This window comes from Cherax quadricarinatus, chromosome 62 (assembly GCF_038502225.1).
Source record: "Cherax quadricarinatus isolate ZL_2023a chromosome 62, ASM3850222v1, whole genome shotgun sequence".
Classification (NCBI taxonomy): domain Eukaryota; kingdom Metazoa; phylum Arthropoda; class Malacostraca; order Decapoda; family Parastacidae; genus Cherax; species Cherax quadricarinatus.
The window spans coordinates 14,624,295-14,650,594 of record NC_091353.1 but is presented as its reverse complement, the minus strand read 5'-3'; the positions used below and the strand labels follow the sequence as shown (position 1 = coordinate 14,650,594).

Sequence of the window (26,300 nt, the reverse complement as noted above, 5' to 3'; positions counted from 1 at the left end):
GTAATGACACGATTGCAAACAAACCATACCCCGGCCGGGATTGAACCCGCGGTCAGAGAGTCTCAAAACTCCAGCCTGTCGCGTTAGCCACTAGACCAGCTAGCCACAATCTAGATCTTAATATTACGGATTGCGAAAAAAATTTAGGAGTTCTGGTTAGCAGTAATCTGAAACCAAGACAACACTGCGTAAGTATTCGCAATAAAGCTAATAGAATCCTTGACTTCATATAAAAAAATATAAATAATGGTAATCCTCAGATACTTCAGCTTTATATATCCTTATTAAGGCCTCATTTAGATTATGCTGCACAGTTTTGGTCACCGTATTACAGAATGGATATAAATGCTCTGGAAAACATACAAAGGAGGATGACAAAGTTGATCCCATGTATCAGAAATCTTCCCTATGAAGATAGACTGAGGACCCTGAATCTGCATTCTTTAGACAGCCGTAGAATTAGGGGGGGATATGATTGAGGTGTATAAATTGAAAACAGGAATAAATAAAGGGGATGTAAATAGTATGCTGAAAATATCTAACCTAGACAGGACTCGTAGCAATGGTTTCAAGTTGGAAAAATTCAGATTCAGGAAGGATATAGGAAAACACTGGTTTGGTAATAGAGTTGTGGATGAGTGGAACAAAATCCCGAGTACAGTTATAGAGGCTAAAACGTTGTGTAGTTTTAAAAATAGGTTAGATAAATACATGAGTGGGTGCGAGTTGGACCTGACTAGCTTGTGTTGCTGGGTCTGATGTCGTGCTCCTTCTTTAAGTGAATGTGACCTGACCTGACTAGGTCGGGTCAGGCGCCATGACGCAATAGGGACGATAAGTGGAAGGAAGAACTTATAATAAACACTGAAACCAATAAGAGAGAAAGCTGAAAGATAGTTTGAAAATTATGCTGCATTAAGAGCAAAACAAAAAAAAAGTTGCTCCACAGCCACATAAGACAAAAGAAGGAGCAGGTGATAAAGATGAAGGATGCTGGAACACTGGTGGAGAATGACAGACACACGTGTGAACAACCTGGCAGAAAGATTCTACAAAATCTTTACAGAAGTGGAGATAAATGAGACACTTTATTATTAATTTATTATTAATTTGGACCCCTCAAGGAAGGTTCCCTGATGTTAGTGAGGGGCTCTTGATTTAGGGAATTGGATCTGTGCTCCAGTTCCCTGAATTAAGCCTGAATGCCTTCCACATCCCCCCCCCCAGGCGCTGTATAATCCTCCGGGTTTGGCGCTTCCCCCTTGATTATAAGGAATTAATTTGGACATGATACATAGTTGTACAAAGAAATACAAATGTTAAGTGTAACATGCCAAAACCCCTTGTATGCAGAGCATTATGGATAGGCTTAAAATTAACTTAACATTAACTAAGCAATGATATATTCAGTGGTAAAAATTACAGTAAACAAATAACAGTTAAGCACAAATGAGTATTTCAAAGACAGGTCATATGGTCATTTGTTGAGTTAATGTGCATTCAAGAGGATGGAGCATTCTATTAGGTAATGTAATTAAAAAAAAACCAAGTTTGATAGGGTCACAGGTTATACTTTATGAGATACAGTTATGCAGTATTTATTTAGTTGTGGGTGAGTAATTGGTTTTTAAGAAGAGATTTGAATTTATAAACAGTGTTTCTTTTATATTCACAAGTAATGAATTCCAGATTTTTGGGCCTTTTATGTTCATTGAGTTTTTACATAGTGTGAGATGGACACGAGGAACATCAAAGAGTGTTCTGTGCCTTGTGTTATGATCATGTGTTCTGTTGAGGTTGGTAAGTAGAAGTTTGAGGGGAGGGTTTATATCCGAGTTAAGTGTTCTATGTATGTAGTAAGTACAATAATAAATATGGATGTTTTGTTCGGTGAGTAGGTTTAGAGTTTTGAATATTGGTGGAGTATGTTGTCTGTAATGGGAATTTGTTATCATTCTGACTGCAGCCTTTTGTTGGGTAATTAGTGGTCTGAGATGGTTTATTGTTGTTGAGCCCCATGCACAAATTCCATAGGTGAGATAGGGGTAAATAAGTGAGTGATATAGGGCCAGGAGGGCTGACCGTATCTTCGATAGTATGCCTACGGTCTTGGAAATTTTCTTGGAAATTTGTTGTACGTGTGTTTGAAATTTGAGTCTATTATCAAGGTAGATTCCTAAGAATTTTCCTTCCATGAGCTTTGTGATAGGTGATCCGTTTATCATTATGTTAAGAGGGACGTCTGTAGCTCTGTTACCAAACTGAATGAAGTAGGTTTTGTCAGTGTTGAGAGTAAGTTTTGATGAATGGTTTGAAAAACCGACAAGTTGAAGATTGAGACACTTATGCAGCATATGGGAATCTTTATTCAGGAAACGTTTCGCCACGCAGTGGCTTCATCAGTCCAATACAAAGAAGGCGTAACGAGAGGAGGAGAATGAGGTAATCAGTCCCTCAACCTGGAGTCGATGTGTTCAGTCCATCAATCTACAAGATTGATGGACTGAACACATCGACTCCAGGTTGAGGGACTGATTACCTCATTCTCCTCCTCTCCTTACGCCTTCTTTGTATTGGACTGATGAAGCCACTGCGTGGCGAAACGTTTCCTGAATAAAGATTCCCATATGCTGCATAAGTGTCTCAATCGAGAGTAAGTTTGTTAGTCATCATGCAACATTCTGGAAACGTTTCGCCAGTCATTGACTTCTTCAGTCCAGTGCAGAGAAAGGTGGAAGATGAGGTTGAGGTAATCAGTCCCTTAACCTGGAGTTGATGTTTTCAGTCCATCAGTCTTGATAAAAGTGGAGTTACCAGAAGGAACTATCGTCAAGCAGATCAACTGCTGCTAGACAACATCAGCATTAGGCATCTTTAATTCGAAACGTTTCGCCTACACAGTAGGCTTCTTCAATCGAGTACAGAAAGTAGGCAGGAGCAGTAGAGATGTGAAGACGATGTGATCAGTCCATCACCCTTGAAGTGGAACTGAGGTTCAGTCCCTCAGCCTGGAGAAGCGTTCTGTTCCATACTCTGAAACAGTGTGGAGATCAAGTGATAGCGTCGAGACTTATATACTGCCGGAAGGACAGGTGTAGAGTGGTAGAAGAATGTAATCACTGAGAGTCCACGTCCCTCTCAGATCCAACCATTCTCACTTGGACATGACCTCTCAGTGTTTACATTCTTACTTCTACCACTCTACACCTGTTCTCCGGCAGTATATAAGTCTCGACGCTGTCCCCATAAACAAAAATGAGACGGACAAGACACTGAGCTACAAGCCAGTATCTCTAACTGGCAAGAAGTTCTGGACAAGATAGTAAAGAAAACAATGGAACACTTGGACAGAAGAGTCTTTTCAGAAGAGCAGCGTTGATTCAGGGATGGAAAATCCTTTCTTATAATTTACTGGAACTTGATGACAGTCGCAGAGGTAAAACAAGAAAGACAGGAATAGTGGATTGTATCTTTTGGGGTTATGCTGGAGTGTTTATCCACGTGGGGGGGGGGGTGAAAGAAGATAGATCATGTGTGGCGTACAGTGAATATTTATGGAGATTTGAACCAAATAAGAGAATGAATAATTTGGTGGGCATAAGTGCTGAACTTGGAGAAACTGTTGTACAAGGCACAGTAAGTTCACAGAGGCCTGGTCACAGACCTGGCCTCGGGGGCGTTAACCCCGAAACCCTCTCCAGGTATACTTTAGGTAAGGTCAGTTTACAGTAATGGAACCACTAATTGTACCATGTACAAAAAAGGTTTGGTAATAAGCAATGTTTATTTTAAAAAATAATAATACATTTGAGATATAATGTAGGGGTCGGTAGATGGGGGAAAAAAGGTAGGTGAGGTATTGTGGCATCTGTGGAGAGAGAACTTTTTCTATGGGAGGCAACATATGGGAATCTTTATTGAAGAAACGTTTCTTCAATAAAGATTTCCATATGCTGCACAAGTGTCTCAATTCTTCAACTAACACTGTTGTGTGAGTGTGAAACATGGGCTTTAAATGTTACAGCGAGGAGGATGCTGGAGGTAGTAGAAATGAAAATGAAAATGTTTATTTGCTTGCAAAGCTTAAACACTGTGTGGTTTATATATAAAACATTAATTACAAAGAAGGCCACTAGCATGCCTAGGTGTTTCAGGCAGACTAATTCTTATTCTGTATTGACACAGGTTATGGAGCAGTACATTTTAATATATATTATTGCATACTGATGTAAAAGTTAGGTAACTGAAGTGATTAATTAGATTTATAATAGTGAGGTGGTACAAAACATATAACAATATTGCAATTAGCAAATTTAGTAATTGAGAGCAATGTGTGGTGTGAATTTTACGTAGAGAATTGTAGCTTGGAGATTAAGAGGTGTAGACTTACCATCCTCTCCAAATGCTTTAGGCATTTGGAGAGGATGGAACAGAATAGGATGACCAAAAGCTTGGGTAAGCCTGGGATGGCAGGAAGGGAAGGGGTAGACCCAGGAGAGGGCTGGAGGGAAGATATGAATGAGGTTTTAAGTGGTAGGGGCTTGAGCATCTCTCAGGCTTCCTTGAGTATGTTAGATTTAGATTTTGCTACCGAAATGGCTAGTTTATTGTGCACTCCATATCCATCCTGTGGATGGTAGTGTCTAGTTTGTGTGCCTCATATCCATCCTGTGGATGGTAGTGGCTAGTTTATTGTGGACATCATATCCATCCTGTGAATGGTAGCACAAGAACATATGGATACATAAGAACATAAGAACGAAGGAACACTGCAGAAGGCCTACTGGCCCATGCGAGGCAGGTCCAAGTCCCTACCGGCCTAAGCCAATACACCCAACCTAGTCAGGTCAGGTCACATTGACTTAAGGGAGGAACACGGCAACCGACCTGTTAGCACAAGCTATCAGGTCCAACTCACACCCACCCACATCTACTCATGTATTTATCCAACCTATTTTTAAAGCTACACAACGTTCTGGCCTCTATAACGGTACTTGGGAGTTTGTTCCACTCATCCACAACTCTATTACCAAACCAGTACTTTCCTATATCCCTCCTGAATCTGAATTTTTCCAACTTAAAACCATTGCTGCGAGTCCTGTCTAGGCTAGATACTTTCAGCACACTATCTACATCCCCTTTATTTATTCCTGTCTTCCACTTATAAACCTCAATCATATCCCCCCTAATTCTACGTCTTTCTAGAGAGTGCAGTTTCAGGGCCCTTAGTCTATCCTCATAGGGAAGGTTTCTGATACATGGGATCATCTTTGTCATCCTCCTTTGTACATTTTCCAGAGAATTTATATCCATTCTGTAATACGGTGACCAAAACTGTGCAGCATAATCTAAATGAGGCCTAACCAAGGATGTATAGAGTTGAAGAACAACCTGAGGACTCCTATTATTTATGCTTCTTGATATGAAGCCAAGGATTCTATTAGCTTTATTGCGAACACTTATGCACTGTTGTCTTGGTTTCAGATTACTGCTAACCAGAACTCCTAAATCTTTTTCGCAATCCGTAATATTAAGATCTACATTATTTAGTTTATATGTGGCATGGTTATTGTCCTGTCCAACATTTAGAACTTTGCATTTGTCTATATTAAACTGCATCTGCCACTTCTCCGACCACTGCATCAGTCTATTCAAATCTTCCTGGAGTGCTCGAATGTCCTCGTCAGAATGAATTCGACGGCCTATTTTGGTGTCATCGGCAAACTTGCCGATGTCGCTCTTTATGCCCTCATCTATGTCGTTTATGTAGATTGTGAACAGCAGGGGGCCCAACACTGACCCCTGTGGAACACCGCTCGTGACGCTTCCCCACTCTGATTTCTCCCCATTTATGCAAACTCTCTGCTGCCTATTTGTCAACCATGCCTCTATCCAGGAAAAAATTTCTCCTCCTATTCCATGTGCTTTAATTTTCCTCAATAGTCTCTGATGTGGGACCCTGTCAAAAGCCTTACTGAAGTCCATATACACAATATCATATTCATTACCATGATCTACCTCCTCAAATACCTTAGTGAAAAAAGTTAATAAATTCGTAAGGCAGGAACGCCCCTTTGTAAAACCATGCTGAGATTCGTTGATTAATTTATGCTTTTCAAGGTGGCTACGAACTGCCTCGGCAATTATTGATTCCATAAATTTTCCCACTATGGAGGTTAGGCTTATTGGTCTATAGTTCGAAGCTAAGGACCTGTCACCTGTTTTGAAAATAGGTATCACATTTGCCATTTTCCACTTATCTGGCACCATGCCAGTTTGTAGTGATATGTTGAAAAGATTAGCCAAAGGTGTGCTAAGCTCCTCTTTACATTCCTTTAGAACCCTTGCATACAGTTCATCAGGGCCTGGGGATTTGTTAGGTTTTAATTTATCTATTTGCCTAAGGACCATGTCACTTGTGACCCTAATAGTGCACAGTTTATTATCGTCCTGTTCTACATAATTTATCATTACTGGAATATCGCTGGTATCCTCCTGTGTAAAAACTGAGAGGAAGTATGTGTTAAAAATTCTACACATTTCCTTATCACTGTCAGTGAGCTGACCCGAGGAACTTTTGAGTGGGCCTATCTTGTCCCTGATCTTACTTCTGTATACCTGAAAGAATCCTTTTGGGTTAGTCTTCGATTCTCTTGCAACTTTAACCTCATAATCTCTATTTGCTTTTCTAATTCCCTTTTTTATTTCTCTCTTTAACTGAATATATCGATTTCTTAATTGCCCCTCTCCTCTTTTGATTTGCCTATATATGCCTCTCTTTTGACCAATCAGATATTTTAATCTATTGTTCATCCATTTAGGATCATTTTTGTTTGATCTGATTTCCCTATTTGGAACATAATTTGACTGAGCAGCTAGAACTATGCCCTGGAAAGCATCATATCGGCAACCATCACCACCTACCTGACCCCTAGTCAGGTCATTCCAGTTCAGCCCACCTAAGTAATTTTTCAGTCCTATGAAATCAGCCAAGCGAAAGTCAGGGACGGAGACTTGATTGCCATTATTAGGGGAATTCCATGATATGTTAAAACTGAGTGATTTGTGATCACTCTCCCCAAGCTCATCATTAACCTCAAGATTATTAATTAGTGTTTCCCTACTGGCAAGAACCAAGTCAAGGAGGTTATTTCCCCTAGTTGGCTCTGTCACAAACTGTTTTAAAAAACAATCCTGGATCGTATCAAGAAAGTCACCCGACTCTAAATTTCCTGTCAAATTGCTCCAGTCAATCTGTCTATAGTTGAAATCTCCCATTAGCACAACATTTTCGTATGTAGATGCCTTACGAATTTCGTCCCATAGAAGTTTACTGCACTCCCTATCAAGATTTGGGGCCCTGTAAATCACACCCAAAATTAGTTTTTCTCGGCCCTCGAGAAGCTGTAACCAAACAGATTCAGTGGCTGACGCTTCTAATTTAATATCTTGTCTAACACAACAATTTAAATTGTCTCTGACATACATCGCTACTCCACCACCTTTCCTGTTGACCCTGTCAGTGTGGAATAATTTATAGCCTTGTATGTGACATTCAGAGGGCATCTCTCTATCTTATCTATCTTATGATCAATAATAAGATATCTCGACATATTACAGGTTATTATACTGTCTCTATATTCCTCAATAATTAATTAAGCACAGTGTTCAAGATAGTGATCATAGGACTGACCACATACTCTGTTTAGTTTGATCATTTGTGTCGTGTTATTGACTGGAGACCAGTGGGTTTTATGACTTGACGTGCTGTTGGAGTGTGAGCATGTTAACATGAAGGGATTCAGTCAGTGTGAAGTCTGCACTCTGGCAAGACATCCACTGAATGAATGATGGTGAATGGGTTATTTTCTTTCTCCAAACTTATGTTGAAGTTCTCTTATCACTGCGTTAATTATGGTAATTGAGCGGCAGCGGCTGGAGAAGCAGCAGCAGCAGCTGGAGGATCCGCAGCAGCTGCAGCTGCTGCTGCTGCTGCTGCTGCTGCTGCTGCTGCTGCTGCTGCTGCTGCTGCTGCTGCTGCTGCTACCGCCGCCGCTGCTGCTGCTGCTGCTGCTGCTGCTGCTGCTGCTGCTGCTGCTGCTGCTGCTGCTGCCGCTGCCGCCGCCGCCGCCGCCGCCGCCACCCCACGCTACCCTACCTTGAGAAAACTTCCCCTCATTTCTTCAGTTGCTACTCTTGTAACATTATACAGCTGCTGATGACACACTAAGAAGTATGAAAATACTTGAGCTAGAGATTTCCCACCCCCTCGTGGCTTGTTTTTATATATAATATAATAATCAGAAATGTCTTACATAGTCATAAAAATCTTACATAATATCACTGTCAGGAATTCATAAATGGAATGTCAGATAGTATTTATTTAGACGTGAAAAACAGAGTCGCCGCGAAAGATTTATTTGTAAACTGTTTATCATAGACGTGAACATTGATACTTGTGGAAACACATACACTGGTCACAGTTCCCAGTTAGTGTGTGTGTGTGTGTGTGTGTGTGTGTGTGTGTGTGTGTGTGTGTGTGTGTCTCGCGCATTGATTTTGTGGAGTCGTCATCGCGTCCAGCACTTCCATAAAGGATCTAACCAGGACAAAATCGAACTACCACGAACCAGTCAATGCAGGATTTTACACTATACCTTGTGGAGGCTGTGACAGGATATACAGTATATAGGTGAAACAGCAAGGAACTCGAAACACCCCTCAATGAACACATTAACGCACATTGGAACGATAACTTTGAACAACGCCTGCAGTTTAATATAGGCAAATGCAAAGTTCTAAATGTTGGATAGGAAAATATCCATGCCACATATAAACTAAATAATGTAGATCTTAATATTACGGATTGCGAAAAGGATTTAGGAGTTCTGGTTAGCAGTAATTCGAAACCAAGACAACAGTGCATAAGTGTTCGCAATAAAGCTAACAGAATCCTTGGCTTCATAGCAAGAAGTATAAACAATAGAAGTCCTCAGGTTGTTCTTCAACTCTATATATCCTTGGTTAGGCCTCATTTAAATTATGCTGCACAGTTTTGGTCCCATATTACAGAATGGATATAAATGCTCTGGAAAACATACAAAGGAGGATGACAAAGTTGATCCCATGTTTCAGAAATTTTCCCTATGAGGACAGACTGAGGGCCCTGAATCTGTACTCTCTAGAAAGGCGTAGAATTAGGGGGTATATGACTGAGGTGTATAAATGGAAAACAGGAATTAATAAAGGGGATGTAAATGGCCTGCTAAAAATATCTAGCATAGAGAGGACTTGCAGGAATGGTTTTAAGTTGGAAAAATTCAGATTCAGGAAGGATATAGGAAAGCACTGGTTTGGTGATAGAGTTGTAGATGAGTGGAACAAACTCCCGAGTACCATCATAAAACTAAGACGTTGTGTAGTTTTACAAATAGGTTGGATAAATACATGAATGGGTGTGAGTTGGACCTGACTAGCTTGTGCTGCTAGGTCAGATGCCGTGCTCCTCCCTTAAGTGAATGTGACTGACCTGAGTAGGTTAAGCAGATATCCTCGGCACATATCCTCAGACGGACTCAGTTCACACACTCGGTTCACGGAGTTCACTACCTTATCACAAGATAGGCACATGGCTTCTGCCGAAGAGGCCACGATGCTCCATGAACACGACGGAGGACTCGGATTTAGAAATGTGGAGCGCAATTCTAGCGAAGATGTTGTGAGACCACTTCGTGTCATCAGAGGAAGAGGAAGATCCTGCTCACATTGTAGCAGATCTGACAGTTCCAACCATGGAGCCAGTGAATATGGATACTGGGGAGGAAATAAACACCCCACCCCCCGAAAACCAAGAGGGATGGATCCCTGTGGACAACAAGAAGAAGTGCCATCCGTCCAAGGAGCAGGCAAACCAGCTCAACCGACCTGGCAAATTCAAGGTGAAGTCTTACAGGGACCACAGAACCCACTATGGCATTGTTTCATCATGACACAACCTGAAGTTCAAGATATGGTTCAACTTGAGGGGAGAACCAATATTGACTCCTCTCAACAAGGAAATGTACACCACCTTGAAGAGAGTCATGGAAACAGATCGCTCATTCACCCTGGAGGAACTGGACTCTCGGCAGATTACTAAGGGTGTAGTGATGCGATACCCGCTGATGATGCCCATCGAGGCAGTAGCAGCTCACCCCAGTGTGGTGTCAGCTCAACGTCTCGAGGCAAAGAAGGCAGGCAACGCACCAACCCTACAGGTCCTCATTCAGCATGCAGGACCACTGCCATCCCAGCTGGACCTCGGTTCTTGGGGCAGGTATGATGTCAGGACCTTCACAGCAGAACCAGTTTGCTGTTTCAAGTGTCAGTGTTATGGACACCTGGGTGCACTCTGTCCAAACAGAGTAATCTGCGTGTCTGCAGCCAGCACCACCCTACCGAGGAATGCATCACCAAGCTGAAAAATGCATTGCCACCCACTCCACAATGCCCGAACTGCAGGCAGAAACACCATGCCTGGAATCCTCAATGCCCCAAGAGGCTTGCCAAAATCCAAGGAGTCTGGAAGACACCAAAAACTCGGCAACAGGCTACGACGGATTATCACTCCCAGCAGACGATGGGTGCAGGGAACTCTGCCATACCGCAGATCTCTCATCAGCTAACCCAACTCAATGCCCAGGAATTCCCAACCCTCGAAGCCTCAACCAGGCATCAAGGTCAAGAACCTCCTGCACCCCTACCTCAACGAAGAAACAGAAACAAGAGGAACAGGAGGTGTCAAAAGGGTACATCTGATCAATGTGATCAGCAGGCAGCACTAAACGAGCCCCCACCGGCCATAGCACGACAACACAGGCACTCCTTACCAGGTACAGACGCTTTGCAGGCTCAACTGACACCTCACCAGCAGATCCTGGCTACCCAGCCTGGTATACAGCAACAGACCACAGTGCATACAATAAAGAAATCGAACCCTCAGCAGTCCCTACAGACCATAACAGCCCACGTAATATCCAACCCCAAAGCAGACCCTCACCAGGGAGGATCTCGTAGCACTCATCAAGGTGTTCATGGATCTTATTTGCAACACAATCAACTCCACGGAACAACAGAGCGTATTCCGGCAGATGGTCAGTACGCTCCTAAAGAGACTGGTGGTTCTACAACGACGAGGTGCGGGAGCAGAACCACTGCATCAACTCTTTTAGGAAGCTATACAGGCGTAACCCTATGGCAGAGAACAGGAATACTCTGAGAGCCATTGTGCAGCATGCCCGCAGTCTCTCTCTCAAAGTAAAAACTGAGAAATGGCTGGAGTGGTGCTCAACATTGGGGCATCACACCACCTTATCTGAGATATGGGGCAAGTTCAACATAGCAACTGGCAAGAGCAAGCTGAGGCCACCAGCACACCCAAACCCATCCCAGGAAGCTGAGAAACTAGTGGAGCTTTTCACTTCCAGGGGAACCTCCACTCGGCTCCCACAGGACATCGGGAATATACAGACGGATCTTCTGCCACAGCGCCAGCTAACGATACAAGCTGCATGTGAGTCGGAAGATGTGACTGATGACCTCAGGGACTTGGAACTCCGACATGCTATTAAGAACACAGGTGACACTGCCCCGGGCATCGATGGTGTTACGTACTCCATGATTGCACGGGCTGGGCAGAGTGGATGGGAGGCCATACTAGACGTCATTAACAAGTCTTGGAGGGCCGGAACACTCCCAACAGCTTGGGAGAAAGCTACCATCGTACCAATTCCAAGGACCCAGGCAGTATGAGACCCATATCGCTGACCAGCTGCTTAGCCAAGACTGCTGAAAGGATGGTGTTAAACCGTCTCCTATGGGAACTTGGACCCTCTCATCATCACATATTTGGCTTCACCAAAGGGGTGGGTACAGCAGAGTGCATAACCATTCTACTAAGCCAGAAAAACCTAGTATCGTCTACCTCGACCTTGAGAAGGCATTTGAGCTAGCCAGCCCCACAGCAATTCTAGCAATACTAGCTTGGAAGGGAATCAAAGGACGCCTCCTGGCCTGGAGGCGTCCTTTGATTCCCTTCCTACCTTAGGGGCAGGCAGGCCTGTGTCAGCTTTCAGAGACACTACTCTTCCTTTAAAACCCTTGAAAATGGCATGACACAAGGAGATGTGCTCAGTCCTACCCTGTTTAACATCCTTATGCAGGAACTTGTGAGCCTTCCCTTTCATAGTGGTATGCAGCTCCTCAGCTATGCTGATCTTGCACTCGTAGTGAATGGGAAAGGCAATTTAGAGCGACAGGCTCAGAGAGCTTTGGACCTAATTATGCAGTCTTGCAAGGAACTAGGCCTCAAGATCTCGGCCGAGAAATCTCTTGCAATGATGTTCAAGGGACCAGATCCTGTGAATAGATTATGTATTCAGGATATAGAACTTGAGTGGACAAGCTCCTACCTGTACTTGGGAATCTTCATTGATAAAAAGCTGACCTTTCAGAAATAGGCCGAGTATGTCAGGTCCCATGCTCTACTCAGACTCAACGCCATGAGAGCCATGATGAGGCACCGTGCGGGGGCAAGCAAAGATGTACTTCGCTTGTACTATATACAAGCTATACGCTCGCTTATTGACTACGGTGCACCGGCGTTAGCTCATCTCTTCCTGCAGAGCAGGCAAGGGGTGGAGGTCGTACAAAACCAGGCGATAGGAACTATGCTTGGGGCCCCCTTCTGGACCAACACAGTATGTCTCAGATCTGAGGCCCGGCTTCCTTCCTTGGCTGACAGAGTAAGAAACATAAATGCCTGCAAAGTAGCCACGATTCTGCACCGGCAGCAAGGTACCCCACTAAGGAGATGGATATTGACAACCATGACACAAGATCCCACACTCTTCACGGACTACTCTTGGATTCATTCGTTTTGTTCTGCTGGGCGGAAGCTGCTGCCTATACAACTACTCCTTGAGAAGAGTTGTGACCTTCATGTTGCTGGGTACCATCCACCACCTCCCTGGCGCCCAGATCCAGCCGATGTTTGCATCATGCAGCTACCCATCTCTAAGCGTCTCTGCAGTCAAGACACCCTCAGCAATCATGCTGAGACAAGCATGGCACTGGCAGAGGGAGGCACATGTGCAGTGTATTTCACAGATGGTTCTGTCGACCCTGACAGGAAGAGAGCAGCAGCTGGACTGTACCACAATGGTCACACACAAGGTTGGCGACTCCCTGACCACTGCACGATCCTTCAAGCTGAGCTGGTGGCGATTCAGCAGGCATTGCCACATGCCCTACGACATCGACTCCGACCTGTCAACATGTATGATTCCACCTCTGCAATCAGTGCCCTCTCCCATCCTCAACCACAGGACAATGTTCACCTCATCACATTGATCCTGAGCATAATGACAGCCTTAGAAGTTCAGGGTAACAGATCGACATTGAACTGGATCCCCAGCCATGCTGGCATCCGGGGAAATGAGGTGGCAGATGATGCAGCCCAGGCAGCAACAGACTATCCACATGTTGGGATTACTGTCCCCATCAGCCTACGACAGACCAAACTGGTGGTTGCCAGAGCCATGAAACTTATGGGGGAGGTCTTAGGTGATACCCCATCTCAACAGTGGTACTGAGCAGCGACTCTGGAAGAACTCCCTCCATATGATAGAAGCTGGTCCAGAGCGCAGTGTACTGCCATCCATCAGCTTCGTTTGGGCTTTCCCACAGCCAAGATGATGGTAGACAAGGCTGAGGAGATGTGCAAGTACTGTCAGCATGTTGTCCAGCGGCCCCTAACACTCTTCTGGAGTGCAAAGTTACTGAGACACTCCGCAGGCAACTAGGAGTGATATTCCTTCCCGAAGAGGACCCAGAGATAACTGCGGCCACACTAGTGTACCATGGAGTCAACGAACCAGACAAGCTGTTACCTGTGATAACGACATATCCACCTCTTCGCTAGTGTCCATAGTTAGGAGTACATATGGTGTTGTCGTTTATGAGATGCACCAGTTGAACTGACCAGAATAGTGCTTGATATGTCGCATCATTGTAGAAACCTTTCTCCCTCGTGAGCCAGAGACGGGTCGTCGCAAGATTGAGACCCGTGCCAGGACTACGATCTTGGCAAACATTATACATACATGAGTAGGTTAAGGCATTGGCTTAGGCTGGTGGGAGAATTGGACCTACCTCGCATGGGTCAGTAGGCCTGTTGCAGTGTTCGTTCATATTTTCTTATGTTCAACACCGAAATTCCACCAATAACCTCATGAAATTCAATGACGCCCGACTAGTGATCAGAGAACCTAATTTCTGCAGACATAAATGCCTAGAATCATCATTAATCTCTGTTTCTAACACAAAACAAAGGCAGCTTCATCATTTCTGAAGTCTTAGCAAGAATCCTTCTCAAAACAGTAAATCCTGCTATCACGTAGTTGCTGCTCATACTACATAAGAACATAACAGAGGAGGAACACTGAAACAAACCTTTTCAAATACAACCAGAAATTTTGCCCAACCTATCCTTCCCAAGCAATACCTTTTATAACAGTTTTACATAGGGACATGCTGACTTTTCTACCACATGTATTACAACTACTACACCTCTGTGTCCATGTATTGTTTGAAACGGCTTGACAAAGCTCCTGGAGAGCGAAACGTTGCCACAATAAATTGTCACATTAGTTGCACCTGTATCCTTTTATCTAACAAACCCAACCAAGTATAGGCCAGTAAGCCTCCTGCAGTTTTCCTCCATTCTTATAAGAACATAAGAAAGAAGGAACACTGCAGGAGGCCTACTGACCCATGCGAAGCAGGTCCATGTCCCCCAACCGCGGCTTAGTCCAATGACCCACCTAGTCAGGTCACTTCCACTTAAGGAGCACGGCATCAGACCTAGTAGCACAAGCTAGTCAGGTCCAACTCTCACCAACACCCATTCATGTATTTATCTAACCTATTTTTGAAACTACACAACGTTTTAGCCTCTATAACTGTACTCTGGGATTTGTTCCACTCATCCACAACTCTATTACCAAACCAGTACTTTCCTATATCCTTCCTAAATCTGAATTTTTCCGACTTGAAACCATTGCTGCGAGTCCTGTCTTGGCTAGAAAATTTCAGCACGCTATTTACATCCCCTTTATTTATTCCTGTCTTCCATTTATCCACCTCGATCATATTCCCCCTAATTCTACGCCTTTCTAGAGAGTGCAGATTCAGGGCCCTCAGTCTATCCTCACAAGGGAAGATTTCTGATACATGGGATCAACTTTGTCATCCTCTGTACGTTTTCCAGTGCTTTTATATCCATTCTGTAATACGGTGACCAGAACTGTGCAGCATAATCTAAATGAGGCCTAACCAAGGATATATGGAATTGGAGAACAACCTGTTATTTATACTTCTAGATATGAAGCCAAGGATTCTGTTAGCTATATTGCCAACACTAATGCACTGTTGTCTTTGTTTTAGATTACTGCTAACCAGAACTCCTAAATCCTTTTCGAGACCAGTAGTATTAAGATCTTCATTATTGAGTTTATATGTATCATAGTTATTTTCTTGTCAAACATTTAGAACTTTGCATTTGTCTATATTAAACTGCATCTGCCACTTCTCCGACAATTGCACGTCTATTCAAATCATCCTGGAGTGCTCTAGTGTCCTCATTAGAATGAAATGGCCAGCCTATTTTGGTATCATCAGCAAATTTGCTTATGTCGCTATTTATTCCCTCATCTATGTCGTTTATGTAAATTGTGAACAACAGGGGGCCCAACACTGACCCCTGCGGAACACCGCTTGTGACGTACCCCCATTCTGATTTCTCCCCATTTATGTAAACTCTCTGCTGCCTATTTGTCAGCCATGCCTCTATCCATGAAAAAATTTCTCCTTCTCTTCCGTGTGTTAACTTTCCTCAATAGCCTCTGATGCGGAACTCTATCGAAAGCCTTACTGAAGTCCATATACACAATATCATATTCATTGCCATGATCTACCTCCTCAAATACCTTAGTGAAGAAAGTTAGTAAATTTGTAAGACAGGAACGCCTATTTGTAAAACCGTGTTGAGATTCATTAATCAATCTATGCCTATCAAGATGGCTACAAATTACTTGGGCAGTTATTGACTCCATAAATTTTCCCACTATGGAGGTCAGGCTTATTGGAGTATAGTTCGAAGCTAAGGGCCTGTCACCTGCCTTGTAAATAGGTATTACATTTGCCATTTTCCACTTATCAGGCACTGTGCCAGTTTGTAGTAATATGTTGATAAGATTAGCCAAAGGTATGCTAAGTTCCTCTTTACATTCCTTTAACACCCTTGCAAACAATTCATCAGGGCCTGGGGATTTGTTAAGTTTTAATTTCCCTATTTGTCCGAGGACCATGTTACTAGTTACTGCAATCGTGCATAGTTTATTATTGTCCTGTTCTACATAATCTATTATTTCAGGAATTTCACTAGTATTTTCCTGGGTAAAAACTGAGAGGATGTAAGTATTGAAAATTTCACACATATCCTTGTCACTGTCAGTGATCTGACCTGAGTTACTCTTAAGTGGGCCTATCTTGTCCCTAATCTTACTTCTGTATAACTGAAAGAACCTTTTTGGGTTAGTCTTCGAATCCCTTGCGACCTTAGCCTCATAATCCCTATTTGCTTTTCTTATTCCTTTTTGTTATTTCTCTTTAATTGAATATATTGATTTCTTAACTGCTCATCCCCTCTTTTGATACGCTTATATATGCCTCTCTTTTGACCAGTGAGATGTTTTAATCTATTGTTCATCTATTTGGGATCAGTTTTGTTCGATCGAATTTCTCTACTCGGAACAAAAGTTGTCTGGGCAGCTAGAACTATGCTCTGAACTATGCACCTTCCTGACCCATCGTCAGGTCTTCCCAATTTAGCCTACCCAGGTAATTTTTCAGTCCCATGAAATCGGCCAAGCAAAAGTGTGGGACAGAGATTTGATTGCAGTTATCTGGGTAATTCCATGATAATATTGAAACTAAGTGATTTGTGATCACTTTTCCCAAGCTCATCATTAACTTCAAGACTATTAATTAGTGACTCTTTGTTGGCAAGAGCCAAGTCAAGCAGATTGTTTCCTGTAGTTGGTTCTGTCACAAACTGTTCTAAAAAGCAATGCTCATAGGTTCTAGTTCCCTTCCCTTTGAGCTCGCGCGCACACCCACATGACGTGGCTTTTGAAACGGACACAGTGATGTTCAAGGACACGCCTGAGGACTCGTTTGAGCAAGTGTGCGGAGAAACCAGCCAAACTAGTGAGATAGCATCAAGAGATATATCCATCCTAATGACAGAAATACCGGATTGGGGGAAGTACAATATCCGAATGTAGATAAATGGTTCAGAGAATGGACAAGTTGATAAATCAGACACTTGGGTATCTTTATTGTGGAAACGTTTCGCCACACAGTGGCTTCATTAGTCCAGTTCAAAGAAGAATGGTGAACACCTGTCTAATTTCGAATGGGGTAATCTAGCTAATGATTATATTGATGATGATCATACATATGATAACGAAGGGATCTGCATTTATGAATTTTTTGTTAATAATGTACAACATGCATAGGGTATATATATTCCCCAGAGAGAAATTAGGTCAAATAAGAAGACACTAGTGAACATTAAAATGGTATAAAATACCGACAGGTTGTTAGGTAAGACACATATGCAACAGTTAGGTATCTTTATTTCGAAACGTTTCGCCTACAAAGACACTAGATAGATTAATGGACTAAAGCTCCTGTTGGGAGAGAAAAGAGGAATTTCTAGGCACATCAAAAGTGAGAGGTTAACCTTATTGACTAATATGTTCATTTTAAAAGTGAAGTACAATAGGGGGGATTAGAAAGGCTAAACGCAACTGTGAAATTTCAGTTGCTAATGAATCAAAAACTAATCCATTGCCATGGATTCAAATCCCACCAATAAGTTTGATGTATAAGCAGCAGAAGATTTAGGAGACTGGAAATATAAGAGAAGGCAAAAAACAGAAGAGTTCACATGAGTAGAAAGTTTGGCAGAGAAGAAAGTCCGTTTAGCTGGTGACAAGGCAGAGTTTATGGTACTGGAAGAGTAGCCGAGACCAGAGAACGATTTGCGAGGAAATTTGTAGTCGACGGAATAAGGGTCACAAATGCGGAGGTGACGGTTTAGGAGAGAAGTAAGAATTCAATTCTTGAAAGAGTGAGGATGGTGAGAACAGTAGTAAATGTACATGCCACTGTGCGTGGGGACATAATAAACGGAACAAGAACAGCCTGTAACCAAGCAATGGATATCAAGGTTACGAAGCAAAAAGTTAGATTTCTATTTAGCTTTGAAGTTAACAATCTTGCTCCTTCAGTCAAGTTTAAAGCTGAATGGGAATCTAACTCTTTACTTCCTTTCCTTGACAAACATGTCAGTCCCTCGGCTGCATCCGTTTTTGTTTTCGTTTATCGCAAACCAATGCACAGTGGCACGTACATTCACTATTTACCATGCTTCCTCAGTTAAGAAAATTTGTTTTTTTTTCTCTCTCTCCTTTACTTTCTTATTTGTAACTGTTTTCTTGGAAATTTCATCTTATTGAAAATCATTGTCTCGCCTTGGCTAGTCTTCTGATTCCACAAGCTCAGCTTACATGCTACTCGGACTTTGATCTCTCCCAAACACACTCTTCCTGTGAAATCTCCTGCTGTTTACTTTCTCTATTTCCAGTCTTACAAATCTTAACTCTCTTCGTTCCTTAGATAACAAACTTACTTTTCATCACACTAATACCTTGCATAACACTCGGTAATTTACCCAGCATAACACTCAATTACAAAGTACAGTTTCTCACAACACTGTCACATCAAAGTTTGGTACTTCACTAAGCATTTACTCGTGAAGATGGTAGCTCAGACTTCGCCTTTCTGGTCTTGTAATGATTCATCCGTACCATCACAACACTGTCCTTTAATTATTATTGTATTAAAAGACACTAGCGTTAAGCCTTTTATGGGTCATCGACATGACCATCTCTCAGATCTTGTAGTTTCTTCCATACATTAGCATAACTATATCTCTACTATCATTCTACTCACTCTGCCAAACCCTTGACTCACGTCTTAAATAACAGGTTAACGATAGATCAACACAAACATCTCTCTCGTGCCGCACTTCCCTATTCTCTACTCTGGCTGGAATGTTTTTATACTGATACAGTTACTCCAATCATAATAATAGATCAATATTCCTCAAATCAAAATAAAATATCAATATTCCTCAAATCAAAATAAAATAAAAGATCAGTATTCCTCAAAAATAATATAAAAATATCGTTCACCATCTATAATATAAAGATTACCGTGAATATGGCTCAAAATATCTCGCCAAAAATAACTTTTAACACTAATATTCCTCACAGATAATCACATTTGGAGAGCTTGTTTGGCATGTGGTGTTAGAGCCCTCATATGGGATGCGAAGGATTGAGCCTGCCATAGAAGACCACTGGAGGGCTGTAGTGCCAGCTGGTCTTGTAATGTAGAGGACTGTAGTGCCAGCTGGTCTTGTAATGTAGAGGACTGTAGTGCCAGCTGGTCTTGTAATGTAGAGGACTGTAGTGCCAGCTGATCGGTAGTCCAACTTGTAGATCTGCGCCTTGTTAGATAGGCAACGAATAGTCGATGTAAGAACACCAGGTACCTTTGTACCCTGGTGTTGAAGGGAGGCGTCCTAACATTGTCCAGTGCAAGACCAGACTCCACATCTTCTGGAGAGGTCCTGACATCATCCAGTGTAGAGCCAAACTCCAGATCAACTGGAGAGAACCTTAAATATGTGGGGCCACTCCACATCTTGTGAAGTGCTGGAGTGAAGACTTCTGCGCAATTAGTTGTAAATGGAAAATGTAACAGCAGCATACACAAAAATTACCTTTACTTCCCACCACCAAAAAAAAGTAATCCTTCAGACCATACCATATCTTCTGGCTCCAGGGATTTAAATGCCTGCATTGGGAGGCGAACTTGAATGTACTGAAGTACCACACCAGCTTTTTCTACATCATCATCTGCCCAGAAGCCAGCATACAACACCCAAACTTGCATGAAGGTAAATCCGAAGCAGGAGCTACTACCGTGTTGTGTAGTGAAGGTTACTACCGTGTTGTGTAGTGAAGGTCACTACCGTGTTGTGTAGTGAAGGTTACTACAGTGTTGTGTAGTGAAGGTCACTACCGTGTTGTGTAGTGAAGGTTACTACAGTGTTGTGTAGTGAAGGTTACTACAGTGTTGTGTAGTGAAGGTCACTACAGTGTTGTGTAGTGAAGGCTACTACAGTGTTGTGTAGTGAAGGTCACTACAGTGTTGTGTAGTGAAGGTTACTACAGTGTTGTGTAGTGAAGGTCACTACAGTGTTGTGTAGTGAAGGTTACTACAGTGTTGTGTAGTGAAGGTCACTACAGTGTTGTGTAGTGAAGGTCACTACATTGTTGTGTAGTGAAGGTCACTACAGTGTTGTGTAGTGAAGGTTACTACCGTGTTGTGTAGTGAAGGTCACTACAGTGTTGTGTAGTGAAGGTCACTACAGTGTTGTGTAGTGAAGGTCACTGTAATGTTGTGTAGTGAAGGTCACTACAGTGTTGTGTAGTAAAGGTCACTACAGTGTTGTGTAGTGAAGGTCACTACAGTGTTGTGTAGTGAAGGTCACTACAGTGTTGTGTAGTGAAGGTCACTACAGTGTTGTGTAGTGAAGGTCACTACAGTGTTGTGTAGCGAAGGTCACTACAGTGTTGTGTAGTGAAGGTTACTACAGTGTTGTGTAGTGAAGGTCACTACAGTGTTGTGTAGTGAAGGTCACTACAGTGTTGTGTAGTGAAGGTCACTACAGTGTTGTGTAGTGAAGGTCACTACAGTGTTGTGTAGTGAAGGTCACTACAGTGTTGTGTAGTGAAGGTCACTACAGTGTTGTGTAGTGAAGGTCACTACAGTGTTGTGTAGTGAAGGTCACTACAGTGTTGTGTAGTGAAGGTCACTACAGTGTTGTAGTGAAGGTCACTACAGTGTTGTGTAGTGAAGGTCACTACAGTGTTGTGTAGTGAAGGTCACTACAGTGTTGTGTAGTGAAGGTCACTACAGTGTGTAGTGAAGGTCACTACAGTGTTGTGTAGTGAAGGTCACTACAGTGTTGTGTAGTGAAGGTCACTACAGTGTTGTGTAGTGAAGGTCACTACAGTGTTGTGTAGTGAAGGTCACTACAGTGTTGTGTAGTGAAGGTCACTACAGTGTTGTAGTGAAGGTCACTACAGTGTTGTGTAGTGAAGGTCACTACAGTGTTGTGTAGTGAAGGTCACTACAGTGTTTTGTAGTGAAGGTTACTACAGTGTTGTGTAGTGAAGGTCACTACAGTGTTGTGTAGTGAAGGTCACTACAGTGTTGTGTAGTGAAGGTCACTACAGTGTTGTGTAGTGAAGGTCACTACAGTGTTGTGTAGTGAAGGTTACTACAGTGTTGTGTAGTGAAGGTCACTACAGTGTTGTGTAGTGAAGGTCACTACAGTGTTGTGTAGTGAAGGTTACTACAGTGTTGTGTAGTGAAGGTCACTACATTGTTGTGTAGTGAAGGTCACTACAGTGTTGTGTAGTGAAGGTTACTACCGTGTTGTGTAGTGAAGGTCACTACAGTGTTGTGTAGTGAAGGTCACTACAGTGTTGTGTAGTGAAGGTCACTGTACTGTTGTGTAGTGAAGGTCACTACAGTGTTGTGTAGTGAAGGTCACTACAGTGTTGTGTAGTGAAGGTCACTACAGTGTTGTGTAGTGAAGGTCACTACAGTGTTGTGTAGTGAAGGTCACTACAGTGTTGTGTAGTGAAGGTCACTACAGTGTTGTGTAGTGAAGGTCACTACAGTGTTGTGTAGTGAAGGTTACTACAGTGTTGTGTAGTGAAGGTCACTACAGTGTTGTGTAGTGAAGGTCACTACAGTGTTGTGTAGTGAAGGTCACTACAGTGTTGTGTAGTGAAGGTCACTACAGTGTTGTGTAGTGAAGGTCACTACAGTGTTGTGTAGTGAAGGTCACTACAGTGTTGTGTAGTGAAGGTCACTACAGTGTTGTGTAGTGAAGGTCACTACAGTGTTGTGTAGTGAAGGTCACTACAGTGTTGTGTAGTGAAGGTCACTACAGTGTTGTGTAGTGAAGGTCACTACAGTGTTGTGTAGTGAAGGTCACTACAGTGTTGTGTAGTGAAGGTCACTACAGTGTTGTGTAGTGAAGGTGTGTAGTGAAGGTCACTACAGTGTTGTGTAGTGAAGGTCACTACAGTGTTGTGTAGTGAAGGTCACTACAGTGTTGTGTAGTGAAGGTCACTACAGTGTTGTGTAGTGAAGGTCACTACAGTGTTGTGTAGTGAAGGTCACTACAGTGTTGTGTAGTGAAGGTCACTACAGTGTTGTGTAGTGAAGGTCACTACAGTGTTGTGTAGTGAAGGTCACTACAGTGTTTTGTAGTGAAGGTTACTACAGTGTTGTGTAGTGAAGGTCACTACAGTGTTGTGTAGTGAAGGTCACTACAGTGTTGTGTAGTGAAGGTCACTACAGTGTTGTGTAGTGAAGGTCACTACAGTGTTGTGTAGTGAAGGTTACTACAGTGTTGTGTAGTGAAGGTCACTACAGTGTTGTGTAGTGAAGGTCACTACAGTGTTGTTTAGTGAAGGTCACTACAGTGTTGTGTAGTGAAGGTCACTACAGTGTTGTGTAGTGAAGGTTACTACAGTGTTGTGTAGTGAAGGTCACTACAGTGTTGTGTAGTGAAGGTCACTACAGTGTTGTGTAGTGAAGGTCACTACAGTGTTGTGTAGTGAAGGTCACTACAGTGTTGTGTAGTGAAGGTCACTACAGTGTTGTGTAGTGAAGGTTACTACAGTGTTGTGTAGTGAAGGTCACTACAGTGTTGTGTAGTGAAGGTCACTACAGTGTTGTGTAGTGAAGGTCACTACAGTGTTGTGTAGTGAAGGTTACTACAGTGTTGTGTAGTGAAGGTCACTACAGTGTTGTGTAGTGAAGGTCACTACAGTGTTGTGTAGTGAAGGTCACTACAGTGTTGTGTAGTGAAGGTCACTACAGTGTTGTGTAGTGAAGGTCACTACAGTGTTGTGTAGTGAAGGTGAAGGTCACTACAGTGTTGTGTAGTGAAGGTCACTACAGTGTTGTGTAGTGAAGGTCACTACAGTGTTGTGTAGTGAAGGTCACTACAGTGTTGTGTAGTGAAGGTCACTACAGTGTTGTGTAGTGAAGGTCACTACAGTGTTGTGTAGTGAAGGTCACTAGTGTTGTGTAGTGAAGGTCACTAGTGTTGTGTAGTGAAGGTCACTACAGTGTTGTGTAGTGAAGGTCACTACAGTGTTGTAGTGAAGGTCACTACAGTGTTGTGTAGTGAAGGTCACTACAGTGTTGTGTAGTGAAGGGTACTACAGTGTTGTAGTGAAGGTCACTACAGTGTTGTGTAGTGAAGGTCACTACAGTGTTGTGTAGTGAAGGTCACTACAGTGTTGTAGTGAAGGTCACTACAGTGTTGTGTAGTGAAGGTCACTACAGTGTTGTAGTGAAGGTCACTACAGTGTTGTGTAGTGAAGGTCACTACAGTGTTGTGTAGTGAAGGTCACTAGTGTTGTGTAGTGAAGGTCACTACAGTGTTGTGTAGTGAAGGTCACTACAGTGTTGTAGTGAAGGTCACTACAGTGTTGTGTAGTGAAGGTTACTACAGTGTTGTAGTGAAGGTCACTACAGTGTTGTGTAGTGAAGGTCACTACAGTGTTGTAGTGAAGGTCACTACAGTGTTGTGTAGTGAAGGTCACTACAGTGTTGTGTAGTGAAGGTCACTACAGTGTTGTGTAGTGAAGGTCACTACAGTGTTGTGTAGTGAAGGTCACTACAGTGTTGTGTAGTGAAGGTCACTACAGTGTTGTGTAGTGAAGGTCACTACAGTGTTGTGTAGTGAAGGTCACTACAGTGTTGTGTAGTGAAGGTTACTACAGTGTTGTGTAGTGAAGGTCACTACAGTGTTGTGTAGTGAAGGTCACTACAGTGTTGTGTAGTGAAGGTCACTACAGTGTTGTGTAGTGAAGGTTACTACAGTGTTGTGTAGTGAAGGTCACTACAGTGTTGTGTAGTGAAGGTCACTACAGTGTTGTGTAGTGAAGGTCACTACAGTGTTGTGTAGTGAAGGTCACTACAGTGTTGTGTAGTGAAGGTCACTACAGTGTTGTGTAGTGAAGGTCACTACACTACAGTGTTGTGTAGTGAAGGTCACTACAGTGTTGTGTAGTGAAGGTCACTACAGTGTTGTGTAGTGAAGGTCACTACAGTGTTGTGTAGTGAAGGTCACTACAGTGTTGTGTAGTGAAGGTTACTACAGTGTTGTGTAGTGAAGGTTACTACAGTGTTGTGTAGTGAAGGTCACTACAGTGTTGTGTAGTGAAGGTCACTACAGTGTTGTGTAGTGAAGGTCACTACAGTGTTGTGTAGTGAAGGTCACTACAGTGTTGTGTAGTGAAGGTCACTACAGTGTTGTGTAGTGAAGGTCACTACAGTGTTGTGTAGTGACGGTATAGAGTATATTTAGGTGGATTAGGCTAAGTTAAATTGCGTTCATGTTTCTCTGGTTCTTTTCGTACAAAATTATTAATTTCTGCGTTTTTGAACGTTTAAGAGAAAATTTTAGAAAGGACTTAATTTTAAATGAGTATTTTCTAATTTACCAATTATATATATATATATATATATATATATATATATATATATATATATATATATATATATATATATATATATATATATATATATATATGGTGGAAGAAATCACAATAAAGTCGTGACTGCAAATGCATAAAAATACTTAAGTTAAAAATGTGAAAAATCCCCTTGCTGTTTCATGTGTGAGTTAGCCGTGTCTAGCATGGGTTAGTAGTCCTGTAGCTCAACTTGTAGGGAAATCTTCTCGCACCCTGGAATCCGTGGTTCGATGCCCGGTGGGAGTAGAAACATTAGGACGTGTTTCCTTAAGACACTTGCTGTCTCTGTACACCTGGCAGTAAGTAGGTACCTGGGTGTTAGTGGACTGGTGTGGGTGGCATCCTGGGAACAAAACCAGTGTTACGGGAAATGCTGTACATGACCAGTGACTTTCAATTTAGTATATCATTGATGTCAGTTATTGTCTGTATAAGTTGTATCATCTACTTATAGAAATAGATTTTTATTATAGCATTATTCTTGTGTTAAGTTTTCTCAATATAACAGAATCACGTAATTCTTATTCCTGTTTTTTTTTTTCTAGGTGAGTGATGGTTGAGAGGACCAGGGACGGGGGTCGAACTAGAGGGCCTGACTCTGCCCACTGTTATCTGGGGGTTCGAACCGGTGAGCTTGATTCATTCCACTGTGTTATCCCTCAGAGCTCTTAACGGTCACCCATAATTTGGCCGCCAGGTAAGTGGACCACCCATTAATGTATATTTTTGGCGGGAAAGTTATCGTCGGTCCCGGCCTTTTACCTGTGAGTTATCACCAGGGAGGGAAATTTTGGCGGCAGAGTTATAACGTAGTGCACAAATTTTGGCGGGAAAGTTATAACGCAGAGGACAGACTTTGGCGGATTAGAAAACCATTTACAAATGTGAGTGGTTTAGAAGACTACACTTGTTAATGTTTAGGCCATTTAAATTGTAAATGTATTAAAAGACCATTTACACTTGTAAATGTTTTAGGCCATTTACACTTGTAAATGTTTTAGGCCATTTACACCATGTAAATGTTTTAGGCCATTTACACTTGTAAATGTTTTAGGCCATTTACACCATGTAAATTTTTTAGGCCATTTACATTGTAAATGTTTTAGAATGCCATTTACATTTGTAAATATATGTATAAATTATTTAAAAGACCATTTACACAAATTATCTAAAAGGCCATTTACACGTATAAATTATTTAAAGGACCATTTACACGTATAAATTTAAAAGACCATTTACACGTGTAAATTATTTAAAAGGTTATTTACACGTATAAATATTTAAAAGGTAATTTTCACGTATAAATTGTTTAAAAAGTAATTTACACTTATTTAAAAAGATCATTTACACGTATAGATTTAAAAAGTCACACGTATAAATTGTTTAAAATGCCATTTACACACATTTAAAAGGCCATTTACACATGTAAAGTATTTAAGAGGCCATTTACACGTATAAATTGTTTAAAGGTTAATTTACACTATAAATTGTTTA

At 42.2% G+C, this 26,300-nt stretch overlaps 1 protein-coding gene across 1 annotated transcript in view; it reads left to right on the top strand.

Annotated features, from left to right (window-relative positions):
* Positions 1–25,559, top strand: part of Rilpl (Rab interacting lysosomal protein like) — a gene marked incomplete at its 5' end in the record, with an annotated part of 507,005 nt that extends 481,446 nt beyond the window's left edge. The window contains 1 exon segment of the mRNA XM_070098456.1: positions 25,352–25,559. Coding sequence (XP_069954557.1) covers positions 25,352–25,355 — 4 coding nt within the window.
* Between the last annotated feature and the right edge of the window lie 741 nt (positions 25,560–26,300).